General features: G+C 39.7%; 2 protein-coding genes across 3 annotated transcripts in view; one reads left to right on the forward strand and one right to left on the reverse strand.

Annotated features, from left to right (window-relative positions):
* The window catches only part of alkbh3 (alkB homolog 3, alpha-ketoglutarate dependent dioxygenase), a 33,217-nt gene extending 23,934 nt beyond the window's left edge, over positions 1-9,283 (forward strand). For both annotated transcript variants that reach the window (XM_062967912.1, XM_062967913.1), the window contains exons 9-10: positions 4,253-4,351; positions 4,813-9,283. In XM_062967912.1, the coding sequence (XP_062823982.1) occupies positions 4,253-4,351; positions 4,813-4,905 (192 nt within the window). In that variant the 3' untranslated portion in view covers positions 4,906-9,283. The remainder of the gene's footprint in view (positions 1-4,252; positions 4,352-4,812) is intronic.
* The window catches only part of LOC103277978 (very-long-chain 3-oxoacyl-CoA reductase), a 30,973-nt gene continuing 24,024 nt past the window's right edge, over positions 6,751-13,699 (reverse strand). Inside the window, exon 11 of the mRNA XM_008105423.3 lies at positions 6,751-13,545. Coding sequence (XP_008103630.2) covers positions 13,441-13,545 — 105 coding nt within the window. The 3' untranslated portion in view covers positions 6,751-13,440. The remainder of the gene's footprint in view (positions 13,546-13,699) is intronic.

Consider the following 13,699-nt stretch of genomic DNA (forward strand, 5'->3'; position numbering starts at 1 on the left):
CATGAACATGCAGCCCAGCCCCTGCCAATGTCCTTCCCAAACACTACGGCCCACCACCCAAGGAATGCTTTCATTTGGGGACCATTTCATCCTAGATTTTGCTTTTTATTCCACCACAGGCAGGCATCCCAGAGTTCTCCATTGCTGTGGAATTTGCATGGCCCCGCCCACTGCCCTTTCCTTTCCAATCTGTCTGCAGAACAAACACAGCAGAGGACGAGTTTGGAGGATTGACTCCACATGGTGGAAGTTGTAGTTCAGAGATACAGTTGTCTATTACTAACTGATATACCGGCTAGACCACTGGTAACAGACAAATTGTAATTCTTACAGGCGCATGAATAATGCAGAAATGAAAACTGTTTACAACATTACAACAAACATTATATTCATGTTTGTATTTTTTTTTCTATAACAGATAAGTATGTTCAGTATCTGAGTACAACACTTAGTTTCCAGTATTGTCCCACATAAATAAAAGTCTTAGAAATGCATGGTCAAAGGAATAAACAACTGATGATTTCTTCTGTAAACTGTAGTTCACACTTCAGATAATTTCACCATTGTCCCATGCAAATAATTGTCTTGAAAATATGCAAAAGAATTGTAAAACAATGTAGAACAACAAGGATTCCCGGGTATTTTGTAATCCTTGTTTCTGGATCAAAATCCCTTCTTCAGGTAGCTTCTGAGGGTTCTTTGTAGTAGACTTTGAGTTTGTAGTAGACTCTCCTGAAGCTTTTGTAAACTATATTTTAAAAAGACAACATAATAGATTTGCTGTTGCCAGCACCCAGTAACATTACACAATTTCTCATTAGTTTAACATCCATTAAACAAAGAAAAACACTTACTTCCACTAAGGAGTTTGTGGCTCTGCTGTAGCACTTCTACTACAAAGAACCCTCAGAAGCTACCTGAAGAAGGGATTTTGATCCAGAAACAAGGATTACAAAATACCTGGGAATCCTTGTTGTTCTACATTGTTTTACAATTCTTTTGCATATTTTCAAGACAATTATTTGCATGGGACAATGGTGAAATTATCTGAAGTGTGAACTACAGTTTACAGAAGAAATCATCAGTTGTTTATTCCTTTGACCATGCATTTCTAAGACTTTTATTTATGTGGGACAATACTGGAAACTAAGTGTTGTACTCAGATACTGAACATACTTATCTGTTATAGAAAAAAAAATACAAACATGAATATAATGTTTGTTGTAATGTTGTAAACAGTTTTCATTTCTGCATTATTCATGCGCCTGTAAGAATTACAATTTGTCTGTTACCAGTGGTCTAGCCAGTATATCAGTCAGTAATAGACAACTGTATCTCTATACTTATTATAGATTTCTGTGTACTTTAGTGGAAGTTGTAGTTCACCCTGCATCAAGTCAGAGCACTGTGACTCCTACTGGGGATTGTAGAGGAGTTGTAGTTCACCTACACCCAAAATACTATGAACCCAAACAATGATGGCTCTGGGCCAAACTTGCCATGCATACCCGATATGCCCAGATTTGAATACTGGTGGGTTTTGAGGGGAATTGGCCTGGACATTTGGGAGTAGTAGGTACTGGGATTTATAGTTTACCTTCCATGAATGAGCACTTCGAACCCCACCGATGATGGACCAGGACCAAACTTGGCACACAAAGCCCCCATAATCAAAAGAGCATATTGGACAAGTTTGGGGGAAATGGAGTTATAGTTCATCTGCATCCAGAGAAACTGGCCCACACCGACAATGGACTGGGACCACACTTCGCACAGAGTAGCCGCATGACCCACTTCAAACTGAGAATACCTCACATTCAAAGACAAATGATGCCTTTTTCAAATAACCCGGGCATTGCCAGGTCCCCAAGCTAGTCAGTCATAACCTGAAGATTCAGCTCACCAAAATGAAACAGATGACACTGTTTTTGATACACATTTCATATTTCTTTTCTTTATATCTCAGTACGTATTTTTAAATTTATATATTACTGCTTTTTTGTTGCCTTTTGTTTTTTTTTTTTGTAACAAAGGGTTTCTTCTTCCCAACTTCCCAGCAATAGTCCACTGTGGAGTACATCAAAATGGTTAAGTGCAGCCATTATTCTGCTTCTTCTCTAATGTTATGTCATGATCTTGACTAGTTTTTCTGGCATCATTTTTTCAGTATGTCAGCATCAAGACTACTCACCAGTAGAGTATGCTGTATACAGAAAATTGTAATGACTTGTAGGCCTATCTCTGCTGGCAACCATATTCTGGGCAAATGTTTCTAGACCATAATGCATCTGAGCTCAATCTACCAGGTTTATGATGACAATAGCAGCCTTTAGAGTGGCAGCTTCGCTAGAAGATATATGCCGAGCTGATGGCTGGAAAAATCAAAATTTATAAAATGTACAGTAGAAAAAAATCAGATCTTGTAAAGCAGGGGTTTTTTGGGTAGGTTATAGTAAACGAGTGCAGTAGTCTGATCTGCCTCAGTAGTCCAAACTGGTGTTGGAATTCCCTTGGCTTGTAGTGTTGGTAAATTTCAGCATCCATAGAGACATTGCCCTGTCAGGAGTAGCCGAAGACTTCCTGTCTGCCATAACAACATGAGTCTTCCTCAGGCGGAACCGACTATATGATCCCTCCATCCTCTGCATTGAAGAAGGAGAAATATCTTAACTTTTTTACAGAAGAAAGAAGTGACATTTTAGAGAGCAGGAGTTGGACTTGAATTGATGGCTTTTAACTGGTCATTTAGATGTATTACAACACATCTGGATGACCATGTGTAAAATAAATGAATGGAACAGGCAAGGGCAAAGATAAATGTTTACTTCCTGGATGACAGAACTTCATGAAACATTCTTCTATGCAGTGGTCCATGATAAATGAAAGAATGTAAACTTCTTTTGAAAAGTCTTTGGGAAACACAAGGGCTGCAATGGTCAATGAGATAACCATAGCAGGGACTAGAAAAGTATTTCCCAAACTTTGGTGTTCAATATAGTAGTCCTGAAGTGTTTGTTTAATTGTTGAAAAGGAGTATTATACAGTGCTACCAACCCCTAAGAAAGTCTCATTTTATAAGGTGCCCGAGATGGAGATTTATTGAGATCAGGATATAGGTGTTATAATAATGATAACATTATTTATAACAAAGAGCAGAGATGATGATGATGATGATGACAGTTCAAGGTGGGGTACAACACAACTAAAACACATTACACATATCATAAAATACATATATCAAAACACATTACCATAACATACATGTCTTTTCATCTTTGTACTATGTATTTGAATACAACACTAATACAATTTAAATTTAAATTTCACAGTTTAAAATTGACTCGATAGGCCTGCCAGAAGAGATGGGTCTTTAATTGTGTCTTGAATACTGACAGCTCATACAGCTGTTGGATCTCTTCTGGAAGATAATTCCATAGTCTTGGGATGACCAATGAAAACGTCCTCTGGGTAACCATTGTCAGTCCGGTTCTGGATGGCTAGAGTAAGCGTCCACCAGAGGATATAAGAGTATGGGATGGATTATACTTCTGATAAAAACCTGGAAATCTGGCTAGAAGTTAACAGAATCATAGCTCTTACCAGGAATGTAGTTTAAATAAATTTGACACTTAGTACTAACCACATTGGCTAAACCAATGTTATTCAAAGGGATGGACTGTGATCCATTGCTGGCCCATGAGCAATGAGCTATTTTGTCAAAGGCTTTCATGGCCAGGATCACAGGGTTGTTGTGTGTCTTTCGGGCTGTGTGGCCATGTTCCAGAAGCATTCTCTCCTGACGTTTCGCCCACATCTATGGCAGGCATCCTCAGAGGTTGCCTGCCATAGATGTGGGCGAAACGTCAGGAGAGAATGCTTCTGGAACATGGCCACACAGCCCGAAAGACACACAACAACCCAATGAGCTATTGGCCCACAGAGTTTCTAGGCAAGAAAACGAGCTATAATCTTTGGCACAAATACGGAGCCAGTCCCTGACATTGCTAGTTCACTACTGATTGAGATAGCCATGAGTTTGGTTATGTAATTGCTGCTCCAACATCTTCCTATTTGATGCCTAATCATACTTTGGTCACTTCAGTATATGTACACCATTCATATGGTCAGGATTGTGCTTCCTTGTTAAGTGCTGAAAAAGATGCATCCCTTTCTACAGAATGATTAATGTAGAAAGGATTTTTACACAGTAAAGTTGAACTTTATATACTTAATGATTTTTTTTTCTTTGCAGGAGGAGAACAATGATTATACATATGTGCAAAGAGTGCATATACCCCTAGATCATGGGACTTTGCTAATAATGGAAGGAGCAACTCAAGAAGACTGGCAGGTAAGAGTATCTCAGCATAGACATGGCACACTCACTGGGAAACCTAAAACCAACAATTAATGAGCATCATGAGTGCCCTTAAATTGGAAAGGTGTGGGGAGTAGGTGTGGACTACTTCTCGTGTGGCTTGCAGTGCAGAAATATCTTACCTTATGCTTCCCAAATCAGTAAAAGTAGGGCAGAGGCCCGATACAAAAATAATGAAATATCACTACTTTGTGATCTGGAAGAAATTTCTCTAAGCTAACTTTGTAAAAGCAGCTTCTGGAAATAAGATTTAGAAAGTTGAAAAGCTCTCTTTTAATTTTATATATAAAAGATAAGAATCTCAGGCTTTTTTCTAGAAGTACAGTTTATGAGCATGGTGTAATTTTCACCTCAAGAATTTGGGAGGAAGGTTTGTTTCTGAACTCCTATAGTGAAAATTAATAATATCTGCCTATTTTGGTTTTCTGTTTCAGCATCGTGTGCCTAAGGAATATCACTCCAGGGAACCACGTATAAACCTGACATTTAGAACAATGTACCCGGACCCTGAAGTTTTGCACCCATGACTAAAATATCTTTGGTCCTCTACTCTTACTACTGAGTCCAGAGACTAATGTTGATTTAGGTGGAAGAGTGCAAATGGGTTTGGTGGTTTGTTGCCAGCGATTAAGAGAGGGAAGAAAGACATGACTATAATGAGAGTTTGTCGCTGTTGCAGGTTTCCTCTGGTGAATGGTATCATTTTCTAGGGCTATTTGCTAATGCTTGCTGATGAAACAACATGTGCATTAATTTGGGTGGGACTGTTTTAATTTGAGGAGTTGCTAATCTGCTAATGCCACATTAGGTTTTGGCAGGGCAGTTGAGAGCATTTTCTTAACAGAGGAAAATGACTGCCTTCTTTTCATTTCTTTTTCGTACTGTGCTACATATATTGCATTTATCTTTTTGATATGATTTTCTTGGTTGACGGTGTGACGACGGGGCATAATCAGTGTGCAACCTGTGGTACTGCTAGTATTGCTCATGGTATTCGTCTTGGCTTGGGATTTTGAAAATTAAAGTGTTAATAAGAAGGAGTGTGTTTCACATAGAGAGCTGCAAGTGTGAAAAAGTGAAACACGGAATACCAGTAACAGAAACTGTATCCCCATCTTCAGAGCCCGCTTACCTTCATGGGCTTCCTCCATAGTGGTTGATGTTGTGTCATTCTACTAAATCAATGTTGAACATTTTTTTCCAAGCACTGCTTCTTTATTTGTCATGAACAGCAGCTGGCTCTTGCTCAGTTTAAAATAACATAGGCCACATACCCAGATATGCCTAGATGTCCCTCCTGGGCATCTGACCCCTAAATAGGGTAAAATCAGTTAACCCAATTTTACCCTGTCTTAAAAGAAGTTGGGAAATGATCTGGAATGCTTCAGAGTGAGTGTGAACAACTGGACTGGTTCTAATTTGAACTCGGTCCCACCATTCATAGGTGCCAGTGTGGCCATACGATCTTCTCTGCGTTCTGCTTGATGGGGGAGGGGTGATGCCACTTAACTTTCAGGTCGTTTATCACCACAGCAGAGCCCAAGGATCTCTGAAGGGCTTTTATTGTCATGCACCTTTGTCAATGTCAGCTAAGGTGCTTGCACACCTTGGAGAGAAAAAGGAGATCACCCTCTCCCCCACCCCCTCCATGTTGCTTTCTGGAGCTCCACAGTCCCTGTGGTGGCAATAACTGGCAGAAAAGAATAGAGCAGTAGTTCTCAACCATCCTAATGCCCCAACCCCTTAATACAGTTCCTCATGTTGTGGTGAGCCCCAACCATAACATTAGTTTTGTTGCTGCTTCATAACTAGTTTTGCTACTGTTATGAGTCATAATGTAAATATCTAATATGCAGGATTTATTTTCATTTACTGGATCAAATTTGGCACAAATACCTGATGCATCCAAATTTGAATACTGGTAGGGTTGCCGGGGAGGGGTTGCTTTTGTCATTTTGGAGTTGTAGTTGCTGGGATTTATAGTTAACCCACAATCAAAGAGCATTCTGCTGGAATTGAACCAGACATGGCACACAGAACTCCCATGATCATCAGAAAATACTGTAAGGGTTTGGTGGGCATTGATTTTGAGTTTTCAAGTTGTAGTTCACCTACATCCACAGAGAGCACTGTGGACTTAAACAATGATGGATCTGGACCAATCTAAGACCATCAGAAATATGTGTTTTCTGATGGTTTTGGCAACCAACCCTGAATTTATGTATCCATGTAGATGTGCTTTTAGTTTTGTCTCAACATTTGTAATAAAATTACTGGGACTTAATGGGGATTGTTTCTCCTTTCTTGCTGTGGTCTGAATCAAGAAGTGGGAAAGGCTTAACACATGAAGTTATTTTTAATAGTTTTTATTAAAAAAAATCATTTGCATTTATGTTGAAAGTAGTACATTCTTAACAAGTTGATTTTAATGTGGCATTTATATGTATGTTACTTTTAATGAAAAGCTTAGCACAAATGACAGTTAAAAATTCATCAGTGAATTTACTCTTTCTCGTCTACCCTTGTCTACTTTTGAGTTTGGAGCAAAGGAAACAGCTGTATGTATTTTTAAACCTCATTTCTAACCTACCAACCAAAAGCCCTTCTTGTACTTTCCATTTTTCCTTCTAAGTGCATATCCTTATCCTTCCTTTTGGATTAGCTAATTCCCACGTGAGTCCTAGAGTTAAGAGTTTCCAAAGCCAGCATTCTGGGATAAATTAGGAACTTCCGTGCGGTGTCAGGATCATCTGAATATGAAGGTCAACTAAACCTTGTAAATTTACCAATCTGGACAAACTGAAAAACAGTGCAAAAATCCAGAACAGCCAAGCTTTTTGTAAAGAACTAAACTAATGTAAATTTGTTGGCTGTTCAGCAACGTGACCCATTAAGTTAATTAGCAAGTTATGGATAAATATTAATACTGAAATTCCAACCTAAGTCAACCACTTTCATAAAATATATGTGTGTTATTGCCTCTTTTTTGCTAGCAAAATAATCTATATTTTAGCTGATTGTAATTTGTTTCTGTTACTTACTTTAATCAGTTAAACGTGGAATGGCGAAACAATACAGTGAGTTATTAGTGAATGTTTCCCCTACCCATCACTTTACTCTACACAATGCATACTTCCTGCATGCTTGCCCCACTAGCAAGGCATTCCAGTGGCATATTTGTTCAGAATAGATTCTACACCACCTTTTCATCTGCGACCAGCCCTTATCCGTGGATTCTGCATTCATGGGTTAAACCAGTGATTCCCAAAGTGGGCTCTACTGCCCCCTGGTGGGCACTGTAGCGATCCAGGGGGGCGGTGATGGCACCTATTAGGTCACAGGGGCGGGGCCTCTTCCCAAGTGCCGGAGACAGGGCTGAGCACCTGAGGCACCTGTTAGGATACAGGAGGCAGAGCTAGAGGAGTGGGCATGGCTTCTTCCCAAGAGCCTGAGACGGGGCTGAGAATCTATCCTGAGAGGGCTTTTAGGACTAAAGGGCGAGACTAAGGGCGGGGGTGGGGCCTCTTCCCAATAGTGCAAGACAGGGCTGAGCTTCTGTATACCTCCCCTGAGGCGCTTGTTAGAACACGGGGGTGGGGTATAGAGGTTCAGCCCTGTCAGGCACTTGGGAAGAGGCCCTGCTGCCTCCTCTAGCCCTGCCCCTTGTGTCCTGGCAAGCGCAGCAGGACAGGGATAGCTCAGCCCTGCCTCAGAGCTCGTAACTCCGCCCATCCCAGTCCTGGCCGCCCATTTGTGGCCCGGCCCACCTCCCCCTCCCAGCCCTGCATCTTGGACTAGGGGAGAGGCTCAGCCCCACCCTCTTGAGCAGGAGCCACGCCCACTCCTCTAAGCCACGCCCCACTGGGTAATATTTTTTCTGGAAAGGGAGCGGTACTCCAAATAAGTTTGGGAACCACTGGGTTAAACCATCAATGGCTTGAAAAAATGTTTTCAAATCCAACAAACACTGATTTTGTCATTTTAGATAAGGGACACCATTTCACTATGCCATTATATATAATGGGACCTGAGCATCCGTTTTACATCCATGAGGAGTCCCAAGAACCAAACCCTAAAAGGGCCCATTATATATTGTATCACTGAAGTTTGAAGCAAAGCATGGAAAAAGAATAAAACCTAACTTATTAATCTACCTCCTTTATAATTTCTATCTTCCCTTGTATTTTGCATGGGAAGCATTTATGTTCTTAGTTTTCACCACTTAAATCATTCATATCTTTTTTTTTTTTTTTGAAATGTGAGTATGGTACCATTACGTCCCTTTCTGTTATCTAATACCCCTAGCACTCAGTTTGGCCAAGTTACCTGATTCTTGAGTGCTCAGTGACAAAAATGCCTAACTGCATAAAAGAGGTTAAGAAGCCGTAGAAATGGGTGAGATGCAGATTTGGTGGTCCATGGGTTGACATGTAGCATGGTAATGGTGCAACCCCAAAATACCTCTTTGTCAATAATAAACACATTTGCCTTTGTCAGTCAAAACTTTTTTTACTTTCAAAGAGAACCTAATTTGGGATATATGTTTTTGATTCAACATTTAAATCTGCCTTTCTATATGGTACATTTTGTTTGCTTGAATTTTCTCAAGCTACCTGATGTTTTCAAAGTTCTGAAGGAATTGAGTAGCCAATTCTGTCTAAGTCTTTCCCCTCTCCATAATTAAACTAAGTGGGTGTTATTGTCATACCTCCAACTGATTCCTGCCTTGCCTGTTTAAAGGTAAAGAATGTGCCTGTTCGATCAGAATAAATGTCTCCTGTTCCTTTTGCATGGATCACCTTAGAGTTAGAAGCACAAGTGGATTCTGGATTCTGGCTTTTGTGTTTACTTTTCTTTCATGCTTGCAACATAAACTTTGTGATAAAAGTTGTCTTGAAGCTCTTACTCTGCGTAGCTGTGTTCTTTGGCTCCTTTTAATACTCATATTTCAGAAATGATCATTTGAGTAATAGCCCTTGGAAGATGGGCTATCCCTAGAGTGTATTTCACTGTTAGGCTGCAGAGCTGTAGTTTCCTTGTTGTCCTCCATATTTTATAATTGCTGGTTTTCCAAAACTCATTGCTTTAGTTCTGGTCCTATATTAGTACCACAGAAAAAAGTTGTTGGAAGATAAAAGATATTTCAGATTAATTTAAAACAGATATGCTATTAGCCTTTTTCTTTTCAAGTTGTGTTACTTTCCACTGTAAATGTGTGCTATCAATTTACCCTATATACTCATTTATAACTTTGGAAATTTTAATCAAATAATCCAAAAAGTCCCGGTTTAACTTATCCATGAGTCAGTGTGAGTACTGTCTATCAAAAAATTGCAAGAGCATAGTCCATCCCAGAAGCACCTAAACCAATGGTTCTCAACCTGTGGGCCCTCAGATGTTTTTGCCTTCAACTCCCAGAAATCCTAACAGCTGGTAAACTGACTGCAATTTCTGAGAACTGTAGGCCAAAACATCTGGGGACCCACAGGTTGAGAACCACTGGCCTAAATGGAGCATCTACCCCCCCTGTATTATGGCTCTGTTTCTGGTCTTTTTGAATACCTGGGTAGGGTAAAAAGACCAGTTGTGATTGAATAAACCATTAAATTTGAAAAAATACCAGAAACAATTGCGAGGGCAATTTTTTTTAAAGTGCTGTGATCATACGGATTGTCTTCAATTTATTATTTTAAAAGTAGAGGGAAAATGTGCTTGAATATGCAGAGATTAATATAGAAAATAACGATGCCTTGGGAAACAGCTCTGAGAAATTTAATAGGGAAACAAGATCAGTATATGACTAAATGAACAGTGATAGAACTATACTATTATAAAATATTTGTTTCAATCCTGGCCGAAAGAGGCATTACAAAACTGTATTAATTACCTTCAATCTGGCAAAACAAGTTGAGATTGTATTTTGATATAATTCCTGGAGAAACACAATGAGATAGAGGCAGCCTTGATCTTTGTAGACACTAAGGGCATTTGATAATTTAAATTGGGATTTCTTACTTGCAATTTTGGAGAAAATGGAATTTGCCAATAATATTATTATATGGATAAAGGAAATTTATAAATCACAATCAGCTAAAATTTTTGTCAGCTGAATTAACCAAGGTGTGCACATTCAAAAATGCAGTGGACAAGGTTACCCCTATCACTTTAATATTTATTGTAACATTTGAAGCAATTGGAAACATTTGAAATGGAGAAATAAATTAAAGGGTGGAGCCTACAGGAAGAATTTATGGAATCTGATAGCATGATATTGTTATATACAGCTGAAAGAAATATTCCTAATTAACAGAAAACCTTATTCCCCTTTTGCATGATATTGCATGGCATAAGTTGGATGCTAGGAAGGCAGTAAAGATTCATCTGAAGAGAACACAGAAGTTAAGATGGACTGAATAACTGTTTCCTACAGTTTTCAGACAATAGGGAATAGGGTGTCAGAAACAGTGATAGACAGGTGGATTTGTGTTTGCATTCTGTTGTGTTATGACCTAGAAAATAAACCTAGGCCACAGTATGTTTTTTCAATGAGATCGGTCTTCGTCAACAAAGTATTCAGTGTCAGCTTCACTTCAAGATACTTGTAGTGCAGCAAATGTCAATGGCACAGCCATCGACATTTGTAATGCATAACTAGCTAAATATAAGTAAGCCAAGGCAGATTTGGAATAATGAGTTTTTAATCTGTGATGGCAAGTTATGACTACATTCTCTGCCAGAGAGGTGGCTCTGGTACATTCCAGACATCCTGAGAATAAGAAATTATACTTACTGGGAATATTCATTCTGGGATGATGGGAGGAAAAATCCACACCCTGTGTTGTCGAAGGCTTTCATGGCTGGAATCACTGGGTTGCTGTGAGTTATCTGGGCTGTATGGCCATGTTCCAGAAGCATTCCCTCCTGACGTTTTGCCCGTATCTATGGCAGGCACCCTCAAGGATTGTGAGGTCTGTTGGGACTTATATATCTGTGGAAAGTCCAGAGTGGGAGAAAGAACTCTTGTCTGCTTGAGGCAAATGAGAATGTTGCAATTGACCACCTTGATTAGCATTGAATGGTCTTGCAGCTTCAAAGCCTGGCTGCTTCCTGCCTGGGGGAACCCTGTAGAGCCCAGTTTAGGTGGTTCAGTTCACCTTGGAGGAGGTGGGGTTCTCAGATGCTTTTTGCACAGTCTGCCATCTGAACTGGGCCTACAGGCCAATGGATACTCCACCACAGACATCAGAAGAGCTGCAAGGCCAATTAAAGACACGATAGTAAAAACAAAGATGCACACAGAGGAAAAGTTTTCTTACCATACATCAAGCAATGAAGAAACACAACCTACAAACTATCTACAGATCCACTTATAAAATCCAACAAATTCTACCTTCAGCAAAGGTCAAGAGGGATCCTCTCACTTCTGCAGTCTGTCATATACCATACAGCTATGAACAAGTCTACATAGGGAACACACCAAACATAGCATTGCCTTAAATAGGAATCAAGGACATGAAAGTCACTGCAGACTAATTCAACTAGAGAAGTCAGCCATGGCAGAGCACTTGATGAACCAACCTGGACACAGCATATTATTTGAGAACACAGAAATGCTGGACCACTCTAACAACCACCATGGCAGACTATACAGAGAAGCCATTGAAATCTACAAGCATGTGGACAATTTCAACAGAAAGGAGGAAACCATGAAAATGAACAAAATCTGGCTACCAGTATTTTTTTTAAAAAACCTCTAAAATCAGGACAGTAAATAAAGAACAGCACTCAGAAAACAGGAATTCCAGACATGAATCAATCAGGGCCAGCTAATACCTCCCAACAAAGGATTCCCCCAGGCAGGAAGCAGCCAGGCTTTGAAGCTGCAAGGCCATTCAATGCTAATCAAGATGGTCAGTGGCAACATTCAGACTTGCCTCAGGCAGACAATGTCTCCCACCCTGGACATTCCACAGATATGCAAACCCCACTTGCCTAGTTTTCAACAGACCTCACAACCTCTGACTATGCCTGCCACAGATGTGGGTGAAATGTCAAGAGAGAATGCTTTTGGATCATGGCCATACAGCCCGGAAAACTCAGCCACCCAATCCACACCCTCCCTTTAAATCAGTAGAAGTGAATTTCAGTATTTTTCTGAGGAGGTTTTCTATTTAGTTTTTAAAATACGGGTTTTTGTATTTGTTTTAGATTTCAAGTGCTATGAGTTTAAGCAAGGTAGTTTTTTCAGGTTAAGGTTGAAAGGCTAGATATTAAAACTGAAGGGAGAAGGGTAGGGGCTCAAAGGAAAGAGAACTTGGGGCTCCTGCCAATCAGCTTTGGCACATGGACATAACCCAGACATTGTGAATTCTTCCTCCCATCATCCCAGCATGAATATTCTCTAAGTACAACTTCTCATCTGAACTTCTATCAAATTTTTCATACTATTTTTTTTCAAATCCTTCTGGTGGTAAATTAGTAACTAGGAATATGAATTACAGTAGAGTCTCACTTATCTAACGAACGGGCCAGCAGAATGTTGGATAAGCAATGTGGGATAAGAAATGTGGGATAATGAGGGATTAAGGAAAAGCCTATTAAACATCAAATTGCATTATGATTTTACAAATTAAGCACCAAAACATCATGTTTTACAACAAGTCTGCCACTTGTTTGGGAGTGTGGCTGCACTTGTGTTGTTGTTGGGCATGTTGCCCTGCTGCATGTTGCTGCCTAGAGAAACAGCTGTGGATCCAGGCGGGAGGCAGACTGCATTGGATAATGCAGAACATTGGATAAACGGAGGTTGGATAAGCAAGACTCTACTGTATTTTATTCAAATCTCATCTAACATACATTATAAAACAAGAGTGCAGAATGAAAAAGTATATAAATTGGTCATTGCTTTTCCTTTGCCCTCAGAATTTTTTTCTTTCATGCAAATCTCAGGTCTGCCCCCTATATTAAAAACAAACACTTGTCAAGAATGTAAGAGATGTCTAATTCTTCAGTACTTGAATGCAGGTACAAAACCACTGAGGAATTTCTTAAGATGAAACCACTTAGTTTTCCTTCTGTTTCTTCAACAGATAGCTTTTTGCGTAAAGCATTACTCTTGTCAGTATCTCCTCAGTTACCCATCTAGGCATCAAGCGATAAAACCAGAACTAAAAACGAAAGGAGAAAGACACTAGTCATCCAACAATTAAAGACCAACATAGCAATGTGCTTCCAAAGAATAAAAAGAAATAGGTAATAATGACTATTTGATCAACACTTCTGTTCATACAATTTGTCACTGAGCAATACTATTATAGCATC

Source organism: Anolis carolinensis, chromosome 1, assembly GCF_035594765.1.
Source record: "Anolis carolinensis isolate JA03-04 chromosome 1, rAnoCar3.1.pri, whole genome shotgun sequence".
Taxonomy (NCBI): Eukaryota; Metazoa; Chordata; class Lepidosauria; order Squamata; family Dactyloidae; genus Anolis; species Anolis carolinensis.